We start from the raw sequence: 21,187 nt of genomic DNA, 5'->3' as shown, positions 1-21,187 counted from the left end.
ATCGTAACCTCTACAAACAAAAAGTAAAACACTTCAAATATTGAAAATACTTCAAATATAATTAATGAAATACATTTAAGTTGTATTTCATTCATTTAAAAATTGTAGCAGGACATATCAATTGGATGAATTTCCATTATCTCTTGAAAACACATTTAGTTCTTCAAATTCTTAGGTATTTCAGGTTGTCCTGTATGAACAGCACATTTAAATTCCACCCACACATTTTCATTGATTCGTGAACTAGTTTTAATTTTGGAATTTGAATTTCTTCTTTGCTGGACTTTTGTCCGTTTTTCACTTAAAATATGTGATTGGCATAAGGGAGACATTTTACATAAAATTTTGCATGACACACGAGGGAAAACTTTGCAAACCTATTATGAATTTTGAAATAATTTGATGAGTCATTATGACCATTTCAACCAAAGCAGACATATTAGATGGATGAGTGTCTAAAAAGAATATGATGTGAATTGTGAATAGAAATTGGACATTATCAGTCTTTAAAGATAATCCAATGTTCATGGTCATCCAGAAATGTTCAGTTACATATTTAAAACTGAATATATTTTGTATGTATTAGGATGGCACTCAGAAGAGGGCATATTCTGCCGGGGGCCTAGTTCTCTCAAATACAATCAAGCTGCACCAAAATGCACACATCTATAAACATCTGTTCCCTAAAAATGCCTGATTGGTTCATCTTGATCCATCAATTACTCCCTGGAAAATCTGAGAGAAAATGTCAAATAATCTTACAACATTAAAAAATAAATTCCTGGATTCTGCATTAAAATATCTGCCCAGTAGTTCTTCTGACAAACAAACCAACAGACAGGGCTAAAAACTGACTGAGGTAACCAAACCCTAGTGGGATAAATAGATGTTAGAGTTTCATAATGTCCTTTTTTCATTTTAGGGGGAACTATGGCAAAGATGAATATCGAGTGCAAGTGTTGAAAAATATATAATTCATAAGAAGCCTGAGGTATATTCTCATAATCTCTAAAAATCCTCTATAAGACCCAAAATAAAAATCAGCTGCTTAACGGACCTTACAGTGAGATTGTTTCTCTTTTTTCATTCATGATCATTAACCTTATTTTCCACCTGCTCACAACAACTGCAAATTTGAAGAACGAGAGGACCCGAGCAAATGTCACAGCAACAGAGGAAGTAGATGAGAGGAAGAGAAATGAAGAAGAGGAAGAAGGTGCATGTAGAGATCCTGAGTAATCAATGCCGCGTGACAACACAGGCGTCCTCTCCGGGGACCTGCAGTCTCTGAACCGCAACCTTCAATGAAGAACATGTCTGCGAGGACTTCATCATGGTGATATGATATGTCAAGGTTGAGTAATGTTATTCCGCTGTGTTTTCAGATTGTACACTTTCTGTGGAGCTTGAGTGGCTGCGGCCCCTCTGGCTGAACGCCCGGCCGGCTCTTTAATACCATTTGGAGTCACGTTAAGCAGTCTGGAGGAGCCGCTCATCTTTCCAATGAGTCAGTGGGGCACAGCCGGGCACTTTGTAATTCTCAGAAATGAGTGGGGTGGGCCAGTCTATACTTGCACTGACCTCTGAATATAATAGTTGGTGGTGGCACAATGGAGAAGCACCATTCAGCCGCCTGTTCTCAGACATCTGATAGGAGTTATACTTTGTAGATGGGTATTCAAGGGAAGTCATATGGGACACTTCAAAAACTGAAACTCCATTCTGAAGTCAAGCTGAGAGTCCTGCTGAAAATGTCTTTGTGGCATAAAATGTGGCTGAAAGAAGAATAATGGTTCAAAAACAGTACAAATAGGCCTAATAAACTGTTACATATCTTTCTTGTAACATCCTATAAAAACACACAGTATTACAGTTTTACGTTCTGATCTCACTGCTGCAGTTTATTATGACAGTAAAGTATAAAAACACACAGTATTACAGTTTTACTGTCTGATCTCACTGCAGCAGTTTATTATGACAGTAAAGTATAAAAACACACAGTACTACAGTTTTACGTTCTGATCTCACTGCTGCAGTTTATTATACCAGTAAAGTATAAAAACACACAGTATTGCAGTTTTACTTTCTGATCTCACTGCTGTAGTTTATTATGACAGTAAAGTATAAAAACACACAGTATTACAGTTTTACTTTCTGATCTCACTGCTGCAGCTCTCGCGCGTTTTTCCGGTACAAACTCCTCCAGTGGAATGTGTACTTGACTCCTATTGGTCCAGGAAGTGACCGGTGCAGCCAATCAGAGCGGGCCTCCCAAACATGCAGGAAACCCAGAAGTTGTTCTGCTGTTTCCTCAAACGAACAAACGTCCGCGCGAGGTGAGTTTTTCTCATTAAATTTCACTTATTTCACACGAATGCGGCGTTTTCCTCGAGACACGAGACGCTGGTATCAATGTATGGAGTATTTCAACGGGGGGAGACAGATAATACGAACTTAAGTCTGTCGCCGCCATTATACCACCGAAGAAGCGTATCCCGCCCGCCTTCTTGGGTCTTTTCTTCTTCTTCTCCTTGGCAGAAGAAAGTAAGCACGACTGGCCCAAGTGGTAAACCGGGTGTAGACACAAGCTAACCCGGCGGAGGCGGCTTCTATCGAGGGATGCTCCCACGGTCGTTGTGTTAGCTTTTCGAGCTAGCGACGGAGCTAAGCTACCACGCCGCGGACACGTTAGCATTTGTCGCTAGGAAAAAAAGATGGCTATGTTAGCAAGGCTGTAATGGTCAGAGATAACAGCTAGCTGGCTGCTAGCGGCTAACGGAGCAGCTGTCGTTCATTCCAGTGCGGGTCAGACCTCGGGCTAAAGACGAGGAGGCTGAAGACGATGCTGACTAACATGACACTTGTCCACTCATGAGTCAGGTCGCCCCCCCCCTGCAGTAAACACAGTGTGCCGGCTAGCGTTAGGTCATCCTCCATTTTGCATGTCATGGATTAACATTCGTGGCGCAGAAATATTAACTAGAAATCACGTTGTTTTGAGGGGAGTCACTTCCGCCGGTGCTCGCAGGTAGAAGCAGATCGTGACTGGGTGGTTGAATGTTTGTAATTCGGCCTCGTCTGACCCGTCCACACTTTGCGGTGTCATGCTTTCACCTGACAGCCATTTGACAGAGCAGGGTCAGCGCACTTTGAGCTGAGGGATCCTGAGATGGAACATGAGCATATGACAATCAGCTCTGTCCGAGTCGATTGACAGGGCATTTTTAAAAAGCTATTGTCAATGGACATGCAATTGTGCAATTCATTATAGAGATGGTTAAATAAAGAGCAGAGCCCTCCATGTTAATCCAGTGGAGCCAGAGAGATTAATGTGTGACAGGGAACATTCATCTTTTAAAACACAGCAGCATCAGCAGCAGTGAAATGGCCTGAGGCTACATCCACATTAATCCAGCTAAACTCTCTAATGCTGCTCTCGTGCTAAAACGACATGTGTCCACACCAGGAGTTTCAGCAATTGGCTATGTTCACTTAAAATACCAAAATGGGTAATTCTCTTGACTGGAAATGGCCTAGTAATGAGAACACTATTTTTATTTCCAGATTTATTCCAATAAAGCATTGAAGTGCCTAACTACCGCCACCATCTGTTTGGTCATCAATATAATGGAGTTTCTCCAAAGCCACGTTTTTCCTGTACACACTAAAATGCCAAGCTGGTGTTTTCAGATTTCACACTTTGGGCGGCTGTTTTGGAAAAGCTCAGATTTTAGGGACAAAAAAAATAACCACAGTCTGGATTCAGAGCCAGAGCAGAGAGAAGAGATGCTTCTGTGAATGTATCTGGCTTAGTGTGACCTCCGAGCGGTGATACGAGGAGTTTAACACTTGTTTTTTATTCAGTGTAGTCCACTGGACCACATTCTTTGGCAGATTTTGAATTTCATTAATAGATGATGCATTTTGGAAATCCAGCCGTTTTTAGATTACATTCTCAACATGCATTTATTCCACAGAGTTGTAACCTGGTGGGGACAAAGTGCTGCTGGCAGCAGAAGATGACAATAGAGATTTAACAGATAAGACAGGTATTTGTTATGAGTGTAATTTTCAGGATTTGCAGTCTGGATTGACATTTTGACGTCACCTGGGTCTGTGGATAATTATGACCCTATTTTCAGCATGTTGGATAAAACAATTAACCCAGATAAGTGATCTGCACATCAATCAATAATGAGAGCAGTTGGTAGTTGCGGCTGTACAATGAATCGATTTGACAAATGAGTAATGTCTGTGAAGCATCAGCCTTGTAAAGCGTATTCCGTTGTGTCACACAGACCTTCATTGTTCTACAAAAACAGATTAAACACATCAGGGGGTCACACTGTTGCACTTAGTGAGATGTTAATACATTACAACAAATAGGGTTACTGTAGTTTTTCAGGTTGATCCAACAGTAATTGTCCTGCTGCTATAAATACTCTCTAAATCACATCTGCAGCAAAGAAGCATTAAATACACAATTTACTCCACTGTTGGTAACACATTATCAGCTAATATAGCATATTAGTTGCCCTTTTTAAAAATCATGTGACCCATTTATATCTTAAGTAGGAATAAATGAGTCTGTTGCAGAGTGCTACAGACTCTTAGAAAACCACCTTCCACAGCCTTATTCACATTGCGTTGTTGGTTTTCTCAACAATAAGCAAAATGTAGACTATCACCGTCCTTAGTCTGTAAGTTAAATTCATTGCTGCTAAACTAAAGTTGTAATTACTATGATATTTTTCAAATATGCTGATGCATGTTTCTTTGATTCGTACGGTTCCTCTTTCATAACAGAGCTTTGCCGGTGAATGATGCCGTACGATTGGTGATTCTTATCTAGTGAGTAGGATGGATTGTTGAAAACTTTTAGCAGAAGCATGAGCTCAAAAATTACAATCAGTCCGGGCTCAGAGCGTGGTGAGTCATCTTGGCAACCCCAGAGTTAGCCTCCTGGCACTTGAGTCCAAGCTGTTGTCATCTTAATATATGCAGGCACTTCTTTTCATCAGGAGAGGGCAATGTTCACAACCTAACTTCAATGTAATGCACTGGTGGGCAAGGCATCTGTATAAGTCTCACGATGTGGTCATACTTTCATATTCAGAGCATGCTAAGTTTTGTGAACTGTTGCACCTTTTTTACCTGAAACACATTTGCATTGCTGCGTCTCTTATGAAATGTTTTTGATTTCTCCCCTCCCCCCTGGCAGCCATGGAGACTTCGTCAGTGTACATGTGCTTCCCCTGCTACCAGGAGTTCGACACTCTGGAAGAGGTTCTCAAGCACCAGTTGACATGTACCCCTGAAGAAGATCAGGCAAACACATCTGGAGCCACCTCTGTCACTATTCCAGTGCTACAGGCTCAGGTAAATACTGGCACAGTCAACAATCTTTCATTTTTACCAGGTATGTTTTGAGTCCAAAAATAGAACTGGGCGGGGGAAAAAAATCAATATTATGATGGTCGGGCCTGAAATGGCCAGCTGTGTGATTGAATAAAAGCCTCTGAATTATACATGGGAAATGAAAATAGAGACGACAATTTATAAGTCATAAATTGACAATGTTCTTCTGCTCATCATAGTAATGGTGATTTTCATCAGAGCACTCACCAGAACATTAAGTTGTTTGTAATAGTTTACTGATGCATTTCAAAGTGTTGCAGTGTATTATATTTGATGATATATATATATATATATATATATATATATATATATATATATATATATATATATTATATATATATATATATATATATATATATATATATATATATAGTTTATTTTTGATTAGACTGTGATCGTTACTGACTTTTTATGCTGACATGCATCACTTCAATCTTTATTTTACCAGGTAAGGAACCCAAACTAAAACTTTGTTAAAAAGATAATATAAACAACGGAAACAAATAGACTATTTCTAATTAAGATGTGGAAATCTTTACATCACCTTTTAATCTTTTCCTTTTTCCCTTTTCCTATTTGCACTCCCACCTATACAGACACATATTGATCACCAACTCATCTTACTTGTTCATTTATCAGAACTCTAATCACACTAAGTAGACAGTGGAAGTGCAGCCATCAGTGTTTTTCTAAGTGCTACCTGGGCTTACTTTCTGTCTAGTGTAATGACAAAATAACACATTAGAACTTCATCTATCAGTAATGAGTCACTAGTGAGGCAAACAGGTGGAATGGGAAAAACTGTGGCAGTGCTAAAAGTAGATTGATTGTGGATCATACGCTGTTTTAATCTGGCTTTATGTCTGAGTATGCGACAGAGTGTATTTTATATTTTGAATAAGCTCTCAACTGGCATATATCATATACACTGTTTGGATGTTGACTCTAAATTTATTTTCTCACTAATAGGTGATGCTTGTTTACAGACCAATAACTGTGTCTGTGACAGATTAAAAAACACCAACAAAACAATTTTAATAACTAGGGGTTTATTTTTACATGTGAAAAAAAACAATAGAGCATGAGGGTTCACACATCATCACACACCTGTGGGGCTGCTGTGAACGTTGATTTAAATGGGAAATAGTAGCCAGACTTTCTAATTATCAAAAACAGATTAACAAAACTCCTCTGGCGCAGAGCGCAGTGTGTGTAACTGGCGTCTCTGTCACAGGAAAATAGTACGTGATTGAACTCTGTTATGAATGTACTGAGATACAAGTAAGTCCTGCCTTTTGATTTGGCGTCATTGTGAAAATATGCATTTTTTTCCCACTATCATAATTCTTGTAAAAACACAACAGAGTTAGTTGTTGTCACTCTACACTCCGACATCAGCAATCAATAAAGTGATCTTCACTTTACTAATTAAGTGAACAAAGTCCTAAACAGATTCCCATGTCTGAGTGAGTGCTGTGTCCTGAAGCACATTTCTGTGAGTGAATGTACTGTGCGCCAAACAAAATAACATTAGTAAAAAAGACTTCAGTGAATGGCTTTGAACTGCAATTGTCTAATCTTCCCACAACCATCTGACAACATAGCAGTGTTTGGCTACTTTCCAAAATCTTTGTTCAGTTGGACAGCTCACTGTCACCGTGACCTCTGATCAGCTGACTGAGTTAGTGTAGTGAGTCAATTCCTCTCTCACAACTGTTATTTCTCTGAAATTGAACATATCTCACAATTAGGGTCTTTTTGAATTCATCATCTATCACAGGTGTAATTCCTGGCTTTTTTCTCAGATTTTCTCCTTGGTGGATTTTTGCAGAAAAGACATCGGGGTGACCCTAAGAACTTGTGTTCACTCGTCATTCATTATCTGATCTGTGGCAGCAGAACATGTTGCAGCCGCCTTCAGAAACTCCTGCGCTTTAAACTGGACTATCCAAAACACTTTTAAGGCTGATTAAGCTTTGACAGACACACTAAACTGACCTGAAAAAACTCAGTAGCCTAGCAACATAATACGGCTACAAGCAATCCATAATGCAACACTTGGATCTATTCAGAAAGAAATAATGAATGTAATGGTTCAACATGTTAATTCTTTAGTCTTGTTAAATTGATGCCCAGTTTTTTACCAACATCTCTGAAAAGAAATGTCCTTTGCTGAAGCCAGTACCAGCGTTTCCCACAGAATTAATTCAATCTATGGCGGTTATGTGCACTCATGAAGGTCTCTCTCGGAGGCAACACAATTCTGAATGACAGGCACACAGGCTTAAGAGTGAAGGTTCATGCATGAAAGAGAGAACAGTCTTGAATGCTACTTGCAGGTATGCGCATAACTTCAGCTTGAAACTATGTGGTCTGACATGGATGGTAAAACGTTAAAGACCATTGTGCAAGCCATCATAAGGCAAATAGTGCTCCTATGTGATGCAGCAACAGAACAAAACACGTCAAGTTAGAGATCTTTTATGTTACCATGAGAAGTGTTAAATTTTTTTACCCGTTCATTATGAAACTGAGGTGGAACAAATTAGAATATGGCTGGCCGCCACAGTCTAGAGAATTAATGGGAACACACTGCAGTATGTTTCTTTCTCTCCGGGGTAGTAGAGAAGCCTCAGCATAGTTTTAATCGTTTTGTTGGTTTAGGTGCTGCACACAAATGCTTAGATGCTACGGCTAAGTCTTTTTAGTGGTAGGAAACACCCCAGATAAAGGTCCAAGGGGTAAACTGACGTCCAGAACACCACATTTACATGTTATCCAGCTGAATCTCAGATTGTTCCTCATGCTTCAGTACTGGGGAACAATTTGTTTTCATGAGGATAGAAAAATGTTTTGTCTCTCTGTGATGGGGTTACCCTGTTGCCCTTTTTTGGGTGAGGTCTACAACTTGGTCATTTGTCTGCATATTCCCTCTGTCTACTGAATGTATACTTCAGTATGTTAATCTATTTGCATTTCTATTGTTTGACTCATAGTGCATTCGAGAAGCCTGTGGATGTTTCCATAATGCATCGTGTTCAGTGTTTTTCTTACAATGCGTGTCCTGTTTTGGAATCTATTATTTTGGGATGCATTTCATCGAAATGCTGAGCTCTATTAATTCAGACCTCTTTGAAGATGCTATCTGAATTGCAGAGTTTGAAAGTTGAATAATGTGGCGACTTATTCTGTTTAACTTTGACATATTTTCTTTTGCCTCTCTCATGACCACTTCTGAAAGCCCCCCGGGTTAAAAGCAGTCATTGCCCCCTGTCTGGCAGTAGGGCACGGCTGTCTGAGCTTGTGCCTAGACATCATCCCTCTCAGTCTTCCACACCCATCCATAAAGCACCGTGACTCTCATGACAGACTGATTGCATCTTGAGTCGCAAGCCAGAAGAGAAACATGAGAAATCAGTCAGTGACAGCTTTTCTCCTGATGTATCGCTCATTGGCCTTCTCCTGTATGAATCAGCTTGGTAAACATTACCCTTATATATGGCTTCTGGGCCATTGCTTTGCCATAAGCTGGTTTATTGCAAACATCCCCATTTCATTAGCCAGTGTATTATGATTTTTTGGGACATTATGTGGCACTGATGGAAAACAATGGCTGGTTATGTCTCAAATTGCAGCAGAGTGCTCACAAATTCACTCCTTCATTTCCTCTTTGGACCAATGTGTGACTCAGCTGCTACATCTCCAGATTTCTTTATCAGTATACTAAAAGTATGCACTCCACATATGGCAGCATTACAAGCTCTCCATGAATGATTCAGTATAGGTCCTGCTTGAAAGCTTAAATCCTTTAGTTGTCTTAGTTTTAAAAAATGTAGCTAATCATATTTTTTATTCATGATTTTAAATTTGTATACAAAAGTGGGGAATGGGCAGAATAGACAAAGCTTTCAGGACAGAGTTGGGGCCTTGTTGCCACACTTGTGTAAACTATTCATTGTGTGTGGTTGTGTTTTTTTGTGTAGGGTATTATCTACCACTTAAGCCTCAACAATGCAGAGAGAGGTCATGATAGTGTCGGGTAGACGGGAAGCCGGATTTTGTCTGAGCTTTGCACAAAAGCTGTCAAGTCAGTAAAAAACGCAAAGCGCGTGCACTCATCACATATGTCAAAAATCCCGTTTCTTAAACGGGACAATACCACACTCTTTAACTTTCACTGTCTTGTGTAAGGGTGCCCCGAGCAGGATTTATGGGGCTAGCAGGAGCATCGGCCGATACGGATCACAGATTTTATTTTCAGAAATACTCAATTGAGCCTCAAGGGGAAATTGGGTCACATTACAGTTGCTCCATTCAAATCAGAATTTATATGTACAACTGTCGACATGTGTCTACATTGTTTGCTATAAACGCGACAGGCTTACATCACTCGTTATTTATACTCTGGTAGAGTGTAGCATGGATCCAAGTATGACTAGAGTGTTTTTAATCTTTTGACTCCCACACAAGACAACGGACTGTGATCAAGGCTTACGAATCAAATTATCTTTGCTGATGTCTTTTGGTTTGTTTCTGTCCCCACTGTGGGGCGTCTGTGGTCGCAGTTTCTCCGTTACTGACGGCTGAGTGAGAAGCGATTGATTTGCTAAACGGTCCAACTCTCTCTCTTTCTTAGTGCTAGCTACGTTTGAGAACGAACCGTATTCCCTTACTGTGACTGACCTTCAAATGTCTTAAGTTTGTTGGGTTCAACTGTTTTGGTTGCCACCCCCACTCTTGATTTCCTTCCAACACAGCTTGCAAAGCAACAGCACAAGAGCAAGTTGAACCCATTGAACAGTTGTCTGATGCAGTTTCAGTTGTCTTATACCATGACCTTGACGTTCAGTTTTTATCATACCAATGGATAAAAGTAGCAAATGTAAAACCCCATTCAACCTTTGATAGTTATCATCCAGTCTGAGGCCTTATCTTGGCAGTCGGGAGCTCTCAGAGGAACCTTGGCTCTAAACACACGCTGCTCTAATTGACCTCAGTACCCCGGCACTCAATTCTCATTCCCTATCTGCCAGATAGGATAAAATTAAAGAAAAACACAGCAGGTGGAAGTGACTTAACAGGTATTTGATTAATATTACCGAGTTGTTTTATTTTTGCATAGAGAAATTGAAGCTAATCCCTGTTTTTCCTCTTTCCTCCCTTCTCTTTGCAGCAAAAGCTATTAAATGTATCAAGGACAGTTTCACTTCAACAGATTCAAGTCCAAGAAGGACCATCCTCTGTTCAAATTGATAAAAGTGAACTCAGCCAGACTGCAGCTGATGCAACAGTGACAGCAGACCAGCCTAGGATCCTCTACCAATGTGGGGACTGTGATGAGCTTTTCAATAGCCTGGAATTTTGGCAACAACACCGTAAAGAAGGGACATGTCAGCAGACTGCCTCCGAGTTAAAACCTGATTTAACACCTGAGGCAGAGACCTTCCTAGATCAGAGCACCGCTTTAAATTTAGATCCAGATGGTTCTTCTCCCAACCTAAAACCAGAATCACAGGAAGAGATCGAGCAGGTCACAGAGACCTGTACATCTGTTTTTACAGAGATAACCGCTCACAGCTCGGATCCTCCTCCTTCTGAAGCGGCGTCTTCGACCGCTAATGTAGAGGATTGGTCTCCCAAGAGGAGAGGCGCAAACAAAAAGCCTAAACCTGAACCCGTTCTCCTGTGTGTTGACTGCGGCTCATGCTTTGGCCTGGTGTCTGAACTAGTGGCCCACCGCAGGACCCAACACGGCTTTGAGGAAGCTCTCCACCGCTGCTCTGTGTGCGGGGAAAGCTTTCTCAACACTACACTTTTTCTTTACCACCGAAAGCAACACAAACAGAAAGGTGAGGAAGAGATGATAGTAATTCCTGAAGCGAAACCAACACTAGAAATATGTACCCAGAACAATGGGACGGATGAGCAGGGGCAAGATGCCACTCTACCCTCCACCAGCGTCTCCTCCCCTTTCCCTCAGCCTGAGTTGTTTCTGTGCACTGAGTGCGGGCAGAGCTTCAGCGATGAGGGAGGACTGGCTGCCCATCGAAAGCAGAAGCACAACCTGAATGGGCCACTACACAGTTGCACCCATTGTGGCATTACCTTCATGAACACCACCAAGTACCTGTATCACCGCAGAGAACATAGCCTCACATCAGGGACAGAGGTGGCGGATGGAGCGGAAACTGGCGATGAAACAGCCGCAACTAATACTCAGGATACCCCACAGACCTCAAAGCGGCTGCTTTCCCCGTCTGCCTCTGTTGGTGATTCTGTTTCACCTAGTCCTAAGAGACGTAGGCCCATTTACAGGACCCTGAGGGGTGGTTATGCAGTCAAAGGTAAGTGGAATGTCTTTTGCCCATTTTGAAAACATACAGCATTTATCGTGGGGTGCTCTGATCTTGATGCACTTTTTTGTTGTCAGAAAACAAGGTTTCAGGCGTTAAAGAGGATAACTCGGACAACACTGTAGAAGACTCGGACAAAACCAACCAACCTCCACCTGCAAAGCTGCTGCAGGATTGGTCCCGGACACCATTACCCCATGTTTGCCCTTACTGTGGCAAAACCTTCACCCGGCGTGTCTTCCTCCGCACACATGTGTACAGCCACACTGGAGAAAAGCTCTTCACGTGCAAGGTGCCAATTGAAATTAATCAAAATGTGTCCTTTCTTGAGACTGAGAGATAATTTGCTTTGAGGTAAATGTCATTTATGTTGTGCAGTTGACATTGACAAGATGATGTAATGCTTTGAAGAGGAGGCAGACACAGTTTCAGCCTCCAACCTCATTATATTTGACAGGCTCTCCAGTGTCTCTGCACCTAGTGGAAATTGCTTTGAAAAGTTACAAATTTATCAAATGTAATCATATGAAAATGTACTAGGTGCTTAATAGAGCTGTAAGTATATCCATTGCACTAATTCTGATTATTCTTGTTTTGAAGTTGTGCTCGAAGGCCTTCACTAACTCCCAGAGCCTGCTGCGCCACAGCATGAGCCACACGGGCCACAAGCCCTACAGCTGCGACCGCTGTGGCAAAAACTTCTCCCAGGCAGCCACCCTAAAGAGACACCAACGCATCCACACATCAACACACCTTCGGCGCAGGCGTGGACGAAAACCGGTACACTTCCTACCATTTTGTACTTGGCACAATTGTAATGAATATAATATTTATATGGGAAAAAGTCAATTGGTTGGTTGGCATTGCTCTTCTGAAATAAGTGAAAGAAAGATAACTTATTAACAACATTGAATTTCATGTTCATATAGTTATGATGTCTTTTTAGATAATCTGCTGTGAATTTTGTATTGACCTTGACTGTGTCCTTCAATGCAGATGTGTACTGTGGACAACGAGGGAACTCCTCGTCTCTTCTCGTGTCCTAACTGCCCCTCGCGGTTCAACACGGAGGAGCAGCTCAACGATCACAAGTAATAACATAAGTTTTAAGCTGGTGTGGGTTGAAATGACATAAACTTGTCAGACAATTGTCAGTATTTAATTTCAAGCCCTTTTTGTTGTGTAAATACAAAAGAATAACAGAACCCTAACAGATCTCCGGGCAGGATTTAGATAACCCACCTTTGTTAGGAGCTGTGGTAGCTGAGCCGTGTCGGACTACTGAGCAAGAGCTTTAAGCTGCATAGCACACACACTAACTGAGATGTCTGGGTGCCCTTGAGCCTCAGCTACATATGATTGACAGACAGAGGTCCAGGAAATTAAGATACAATCACAACACAGGATGTTGGAAGAGCCTGGTCGTGTCCTACCGGGTTCACCAAGGTTAACACATGGGTGCGAAATAAAACATCAGTTGAAAGCGATAATGTGTTTTAATAATCAGGGTCAAGCTTTAACTGGTTAGACTATTTCTGATGTAGAAGGAAAAAGCAGGAATCATTAAAACGTTATGGTTCATTCTTCCCATTATATTTTTTATTATCTATAAAATGTCAGAAAATAGAGGAATATGTTCATCACAAGAAGACATCCGTAGAATTTATTTTTTGAAAACCTCCAAAGATAATTCGTTTTTAATGTCACAGTCCTCATGAGGAGATTGTTTGCTCATATGTTGCTCATCTGCTGTAGAAGGGCTTGAGTTAAGATCGCTTTGTTTATTTAGAAGCGTCTTTTCAATTTGAGAAGCTGCAACCTCAAAATGAACAACTTGTTTAAGCTCCAGTCAGTGTCAGCCGATGTGTAGTACTTATACTGTACAGACAGTGTATATCTACCTACTAATACTGTACGTACAGCACCAGCCCTACTCATTATAGAACATCTGGCTGGAAGTAGAGGTAACCCTGACAGAAATTTTAATTCTCCCAGTTGTCTCAGGGTCAGCTGTCTCTGAAATATTGATTTCAATTGTCTATTTAACAGGGAATAGAAATAGCCTGGACTCTCACACGGGCCTTGAGATGTCCTTGCACATCATCTCTAGCCTCCTGCTTTACTTTAAGTGACTTGTGTGACGAGGTATTTTGCTACAATAGTGCCTGTATTAGTATGATATATTATACATACACTATACAATTCAGCATTTAGTGAAGCATTCTACATAATTCGTGTTTGTTCCGATTATTAGAAACTGCCAAAGAACCAATGTTTTCTTTTTTTCACCGTGCTGTGAAAGCAGGCCTAATGCAGCATTAGGTGAATACACCATAACACTTCTCTCCTCCCCTAAGGTTGTATTGAGCGTAACGTTATGCAATGGATAAATATAGTCTCCACTCTGACTCCTCCCAGTTTACTGCTGTTCTTTTATCTCCAGCCCTTATACACTCAGCTAATACCCCTTATTTAACCTGAAGCACAGCTAAGCACATATTCTCTAGAAATCCGCCTACAAGTCACATTCAGGGCAGCAGCTTAAAACCAAAACATGACCTTTTTCCACCCGTTTATTTAGGTTTATTATGCGTCTTTAATTAAGGACATTTTAAATCTTGGTATATTGGGGTTTATGTTTAATTGTCATTTGATTAAATATGTATGGTTATTGTACATCGCCCACAGTAATCCCTGAGTACTTCTGAGGCATGCTTTTTGCTTCTCTTCCATCTGGGCCTGTTTTTCATTATAATTTCAGCTTTAAAATATAAATGTATAGTTGCATAAAGCATTTGTAGAGGTGTATGGTTAAATTATCTTTCTTGTGTTTGTGCATAAATGTATTTTTATTTGTTTTAAATAGACTGTTCCACACCAGCCACCCGTTCCCTTGCCCAGAATGTGGACAGGCCTTCACACGCAGGAAAGATCTTGATCTGCACTCGCTCACTCATCAAGGTGAGATTTCAGGGCTCAGCCCGGCATATATCTATCATCCCTGTACTTTGATGTTCAGCAGGAGCAACTTAAAGATAAGAGACTTATGTGGGATGAATGATGTTTTTAAGTCACATTCCTTGGCCGTGTGACTATTTCTTGTTTTGTGTCTTTCGTCTGCTTCTCTCTGAGGAACGTGTCACTGCGTTCAAGGTTACAGATTGTGATGAACATATCAAGGAATCTGATGCAATCCCATTTGCCTCATTGTTATGGAAACTAATTAGATATGGTGCTCATATCAGAACCACCTGCCGTGAACTACTATTGATTGATGCAAAGTTGGCGATAAATGCCGTCACCAGCTCGCCTGGGTGGCCTTCCTTGCTTATTTCCAAACATACTTCCAAGTTATGTGTACATTGTTCCTCTGATGCATTAGGTCAATGACTTTCCATTGATCTGTCTCCCATGTGGAATGGAAGAGGAAGATGGAGGTAAATGAATTAGGTCAACATGTTGACACTTCATCTTAATCAGGGGGGGGCGTTGGCACGGCAACCGCATTCTTTAAGCCTGAAGAGTCAGCGTGCATCAGGGGTCGGAGGTACATGGCTCCTCTGAGAGAGATGATTGAAGAGATTGATCCATTGATCAGTCCAGGGCCATAGGCTGAGATTGTCTGTATTAAAGGTTTAATTAGAGGGTCCCAATGGGGAGTAGAGTGGATCGCCCCCACTGGGATAGACGGCACAGATGGTTAGCAGATTGCAGGATGTTGGCATGACGACCTCTGGACATACTGATGAACCGTCAGTGTCAGCGATTTCCCAGCCAGGTTTTCAAGATTGACCCAGGTTTGCTTTGCCAAAATACAACTGATCCACCGGCTGATCAGAGCTGAAAAGATAAATGGATGAACTGATTAGTGTGACAGAAAATTATTGGGCATCAATTTCGACAAACAATTAATGGTTTAAATCCCTTCAAGCAAAAATTACCCAACATGTGCCGCGTCTGTGGTCACAGTTGGGTTGTTTTTTAATTTCACTTTAAAGTTAATATTTTGTGGTTTTGAAATGTTGGTTGGACAAGAAAATGACTCATGGAGTAAACAACTAATCAGTTAACTAAGAATGTGACCAACCAAATCATATAATAACTCCAAATAACAGTTGTGGATCTATGCATAATTGATTTCTGTCAATGATAATATTGACAGTGAAAAAACATAAAAATTGCCAAGAGCCCAAGGTTACATTTTCAAAAGTAATTATTTTACAAAAACAGCAAATCATGTCTCTTGAAAAGCAACAACCAGGAAATGATTCACACTTTTGCTTTTGAAATCTTTCATGATGAATAATTTTTTGGGATTCATTTAAAGACTTTTGTCAGCAGACTTTTGTGAGTGTTCATGTTTTTAAGGTAAAATTGGTTCTAAAAACAAATAGAATGAAACTCAGTAGAGCTCATACCTCTGCCAAGGCAAACAAGGCTACTCATCTGTCTTATGATGGAACAAGATCAAATTGTATGAACACAAATGTCAAAGTTTTCTTTCTTAACTTCACTCAGTATTGTGATGTTAGATTAGTGATCTTTAGACAGACATTTTAGATCTGTTTCATTTTTCCAACTCTAATCCTTCTGAAATGGAGGAGATAATACAACCATCTGTCTCGATCCTGACTCTGCTCCCTTACAGACAAGCAGCCAGCGTCGTGTCCTCACTGCTTGTCCCAGTTTGTGAACCAGTCGGTTCTGGAGATCCACCTGCAGCGTTGTCCGACCACAGAGGAGGAGAGGAATGCTGGCCGCGGACGGGGTCAGGGCCGTGGACGCTGCACTGGACAGGTCAGCAACACACATGGTCACTTTTCTGTTTTCAACGCCTGTTTTCCTATTCAACTTCAAATTTAGAGAGCGAAAGATAGAAAAATATGACGTGACTACATGTTTTGTTGAGAATAAAGCAAGTAGAGTAGAGTGATTGGACTGAATTTGATCTTTCTCAAACCAGAGCAGTGAATAAATTACAATTAAGCCATCTTTAGTTGGCTATCGATTGGTGATTCATCAAACTTTAATTCATAAATCAAATTTAAGAAATCGACCAAACACAGCGAGTGGTTATGAACATTGACTATTTAATAGAATATGTTATCGCTGCCAATTTGTTCATTTCAAAAAGAGGTGTGCTTTAACAAACGCCAGTCTTCATGGATTACAGGTTATCAAACATTACTCACCAGTGTGATTATGTCAGCAATGGTTGGTGGTTGGACTGATAGTGGCCAGTTGAAGAAAGGTCTCCAGTCCAACAGCGACCTTATGGTTACGTCACAATTAGATCATAAAGACACCAACCTTTTCTCCTTTCATTAATTCCCCCACTCCACTCTCCATCTTCCTGTTTTTCTTACTGTCTTTATTTCTGCCGCAGCTCGAGTGTGACCTATGTGGTCACCGTTGCATGACCCAAGAGGGCCTTGACCTCCATCGGTTGTCCCACACGGGCCAGACACCGCTCAAATGCCCAGTGAGGCCTTGCCGCCGCCGATTTACCTCCAACTTTGCCCTGGAGGAGCATGTGCTGGCGCATTTCCAGGGAACACTCAGCAAGTCCAAAAACCGACCCCGCTTCCGCTGTCAGATTTGCCAAAAAGAATTTGCCTACAATTCCACCTTCACTGTTCACATGAGGACACACACTGATGAAAGGCCGTTTGAGGTAAGAAACAGGATGGTGTGTGTGCTCGCATTAACGAGAGTTTTTCTCCGTCCTCAGAATTGGATTTTGTCCTTTTTACACCAAGCTAACACCTGTATTTTCTCACACCCCCATGATCACACCCGTTCATAGCTGTGGCCATTTCTCTGGTTCCGGACCATGGCCATTTGTGCAGTGTGTGTCCTATGGGTGTTTCTTTCCTCCCTGTGTACCTGTGATTAATGGCAGGGCTGAGTTAGGGCCTGTCAGCTCCCCTCTGTGCCTGTTACTATTCTCGGACTCTCTCCCTCTCTCTGCTGCTCTGGTGACGAGGCAGGACATCAACTATAGACCCACCCAAGCCCATCACAGCACGTAGGGCTGCAGAAATTGATTTAATGTTTGTGGCTTTGCTTTGAGCTATATCTGCCAGCCATGCTAAAGAAAGGTTCAAGGAGCAGAGGTGCTCAAACTATGAGGCAGTAATAGGAAGGAATTTAATTTAAATCATAAACACAGTCAGTTCAGTCTCAACAGGAAAGGTAAATATGACTAAACTCTATTTCACAGAGAAAGTGCAGAAATTACAGTTTCAATCTGAGCATCTCTGTTGGGAGTCAAAGTATTTTGTTGTGTGTCAGGTTTAATCAAGTGTCTGCTTTGTTTGTTCTAATCTGAGGGCGGATATGAACTACAACTAAACAGGGCTGCAGGACATTGATTGGAAATCACTTTTTTTATTGCTCATTTGTTTTCCACTGTTGATTATTAGTTGATCAACATAATGGTATTTTAAAAATCATTTATTGAAAGTCATCTATCAAGCAAAAATTTGGTTGCAGCTTCTTAAATGTAAATGATAGTTGCCATGACATCTGAAGTATTTAACTTGATCTCAAGGACTTTGTAATGGACATTATTTAAACAATTTTCTGATGCTTTCTTGACAAGTAATCAATTAATTTCTGAAATTCATCGGCAGATTTATTGACAATTTACAAATTGTTGTTTATTGCACTGTATCTTTTCCCCTCTCTGTCTTTCCCCATATCCTCTTCTCTCTGCTGCTCTTCCTCTATCCCTGCACGAAGTGCTGCATCTGCAGAAAAAACATAAAGAGAGGTCTCTGAAAATATTAATTGCAGTCGAGTTTGTGCACTGGCACTGTTGTGAACAAAACTGCACTTTCCTGCCAACCTTTTATCGTTCTCATATTTTTTGCACTTTCCCCTTTTCCCATATCCCAATTCTCTCCACCAGTGCACCACATGTGGCAAGCGTTTCCGCCAGCTGCCCCATCTGCGGGACCACGAGCGCATCCACAGTGGCCTGCGGCCTTTCTGCTGCTGGCTTTGTGGCAAGACTTTCAGCGTGGCTGCGCGTCTCACTGAGCACGCCCGCACCCACAGTGGTGAGAAGCCCTATTCCTGTCCCCATTGTGTAGCTGCCTTCCGCTCTCGCTCAAACCTGGATAAACACATGCGGCAACACGGAGACGTGCCTTTGGAAACCGTGGAGGAGGCAGCGCAAGCCGCTGAGGCCGCCCAGGTCCAGAAGGTGCTGGAGGGGGCCAAGGTTCTTTCTTCTCTGGCCGCCACAGGGGAGGTTGATTCTGGTTCAGTGCAAACCATCTACTTACTGCAGGGGGGCGAAGGAGGAACCGAGACGGTCATGATCCCGGCTGATCAGCTCGGCATGGCAGGAACTTCACAGGTTGTCATCTTGCCCACTATCACCATGGATGGAAATGAAATCACCATGGTGGGGACGGGCCAGTCGCCGCAGCAGACCATTGAGTTCATCGTGGAGGAGACTGTATGAAGACAGATGAGAGACTATCATGGACAGGAGAAGACCGAATGGAAGATTAGTTGAGAATATAGATTGTTGGTGGAGTGAAAAGTGTGGTAGTTGTAGGTTATGCATTCACTATGTTGTGTTCATAGTTTGATAGATTCTAAGCCAGTTTAAAAAAAGTCCCATCTTGTGAAGTAAAACCAATTTACAGCTTTTCTTGAGCATAGAATTAATTTAACATCCTTGTTGAAACAGTGTTCCTACAAACCGATTTGAAAATAGGTTGTGAAATTGTTCCTGCATTGTATATAGAAGTGTATTTACAGCCTCTATTTATTAGGGGGAGACCAGTGGTGGCCTGTGAATCGTCTTCTGCTTTCTTTATAATAAAACGCCTCAGCTTTCACATCTGTGAGCGTCCATCATTTAACAAGGTGGATGACACAAGGGCATTGGCCCCATCCCATCAGATGAGACGGACTTTATTGGTCCTGCTGTAAATTGCCACTTCTGCCTTTTGACAAACAATAAGAGTTCTGAGAAATATACCGACCACTCAGCGCCAGTCACTGTGCAGCCTCTCCGATCGCTTTGTTTCCACTGTCACGTACACGCTAATGTTGGTGGAAGGCAGAATGAAGAGCAATTGTGTGTATAGATCAACCCTAATGTTCCAATAATTTGTAGGACATTATGATATTGATTGGTTTATGCTTTAATTAAATACAGTAATAACATTGATACGGGAAGATTTATGATGTTTTAGCTGAAGTGTAGCATTATGCAGTGGCAAGTAGTGTAATGAAATTACCCAGCACTTGCTGTATAGTTATCAAAAATAATGATCCTATTTGTGTCTGGAAGAGAAGAGGCCTAATATGATCTAAGTTTTGCCAGCGCTGCAGTAGCCCATTATAGGCTTAAAGCACAGTTTATGGCTGTCTCCCACCCAGTGACTGCTGACAGGGTGTTTGAAACCACACACACACACACACACACACACACATACACACGGATGCACTCAGTAGTTTGTTTTCATGTCATGGAGGGAGAAATGCTGATGATTGTGCGGGGAAGTGAAATGGGAAAATGGCAGCATTTCTGCCGAATGAGAAGCGTATCAGGGAATCGAGGGCTCTGGAGGAGCAACAGGAAGCCGGTGCCAAGAATTTAGCTGCTCTTCATTGCTTTACTGAGTCAACAGGCAACCAGTCAATAAAAACATGTTTTTTTTCTTCCTTCCTAGCAAATCTTGAGAGCTGATATTCTGGTGGAGTGCCGTTTATCATACCTGCAGCCTGACACCGAAACTGCTCCCCACAAACAAACACACATGTAATGAGATTGATGCTGGTGTTGAAGTCATGAGACTCAAATGCTCCAGGGAGATGGCCTAACTGCAATATAATGGTCTTCTTGCTGTATAGAAGACATTCTATTGTCTCCCTGTGTTCATTCCCTAGCTCAGACTTAACCTTGAGGTTTTGCTTTATGTTCCTTGTTCAAGGTTTGTGACATGGATAAATAAAAACACATATCCCTCAGCAATTGAGTTGAAAACCAGATTTGACTATAACTTAAACATTACTGAACCTATTGTTTGACTTGTGGCTGTCAGATGTATTATATTGTTATATTATGATGCCAAGATGTTTTCTCGTTAAAATGGGGTTTAATCTTGTGCAATCCAGCTAAAAACCACATGCAACCGAAAGGTTTGGGATAGAGAATGCAATTGCTTTTCACAAATAAATACATTTGAGTCCAGCTACTTTTATTTTGAAATGTGATCCCATCTTCACTGCAGTAGAGTCCTGAATATGGTTTTCAAGGCAACAGTGGATAAAGTGTCTAATATTTTAAAAAGCCTTATTATAGAATTGAATGAAGCTGATAGATCCAGAAAATAAAAACGATGAGCTGTTACATCACTGTAGCAATGACCTTGGGACCTGTTACATTTCAA

At 41.3% G+C, this 21,187-nt stretch overlaps 1 protein-coding gene across 4 annotated transcripts; it reads left to right on the top strand.

Annotated features, from left to right (window-relative positions):
- The first annotated feature begins 1,331 nt into the window (after positions 1-1,331).
- Positions 1,332-19,627, top strand: znf574 (zinc finger protein 574). Of its 4 annotated transcripts, none has more exons than XM_034611412.1 (11): positions 1,332-1,354; positions 2,173-2,336; positions 5,222-5,379; positions 10,592-11,762; positions 11,849-12,063; positions 12,372-12,551; positions 12,768-12,862; positions 14,638-14,732; positions 16,420-16,568; positions 17,158-17,445; positions 18,685-19,627. In XM_034611412.1, the coding sequence occupies exons 1-11, from the start codon at positions 1,347-1,349 to the stop codon at positions 19,243-19,245; spliced, it is 3,084 nt and encodes a 1,027-aa protein (XP_034467303.1). In that variant the 5' UTR covers positions 1,332-1,346; the 3' UTR covers positions 19,246-19,627. The 4 variants fall into 4 exon arrangements, with proteins under 4 accessions (XP_034467303.1, XP_034467304.1, XP_034467305.1 ...); XM_034611413.1 differs by lacking the exon at positions 1,332-1,354 and adding an exon at positions 3,978-4,049 and having other exon boundaries at positions 2,180-2,336; XM_034611414.1 differs by lacking the exons at positions 1,332-1,354; positions 2,173-2,336 and adding exons at positions 2,397-2,544; positions 3,978-4,049.
- Positions 19,628-21,187: the final 1,560 nt, after the last annotated feature.

Source organism: Hippoglossus hippoglossus, chromosome 16 (assembly GCF_009819705.1).
Source record: "Hippoglossus hippoglossus isolate fHipHip1 chromosome 16, fHipHip1.pri, whole genome shotgun sequence".
Taxonomy (NCBI): domain Eukaryota; kingdom Metazoa; phylum Chordata; class Actinopteri; order Pleuronectiformes; family Pleuronectidae; genus Hippoglossus; species Hippoglossus hippoglossus.
The sequence above is the reverse complement of the archived record's forward strand: the minus strand, read 5'-3'. Positions and strand labels throughout refer to the sequence as shown.

Excerpts from the sequence above, each read along its gene's own strand:
- znf574 (XM_034611412.1), top strand. Across the intron at positions 2,337-5,221 it reads CGAACAAACGTCCGCGCGAG|CCATGGAGACTTCGTCAGTG; the intron begins GTGAGTTTTTCT and ends CCCCCCTGGCAG. Across the intron at positions 12,064-12,371 it reads AAAAGCTCTTCACGTGCAAG|TTGTGCTCGAAGGCCTTCAC; the intron begins GTGCCAATTGAA and ends CTTGTTTTGAAG.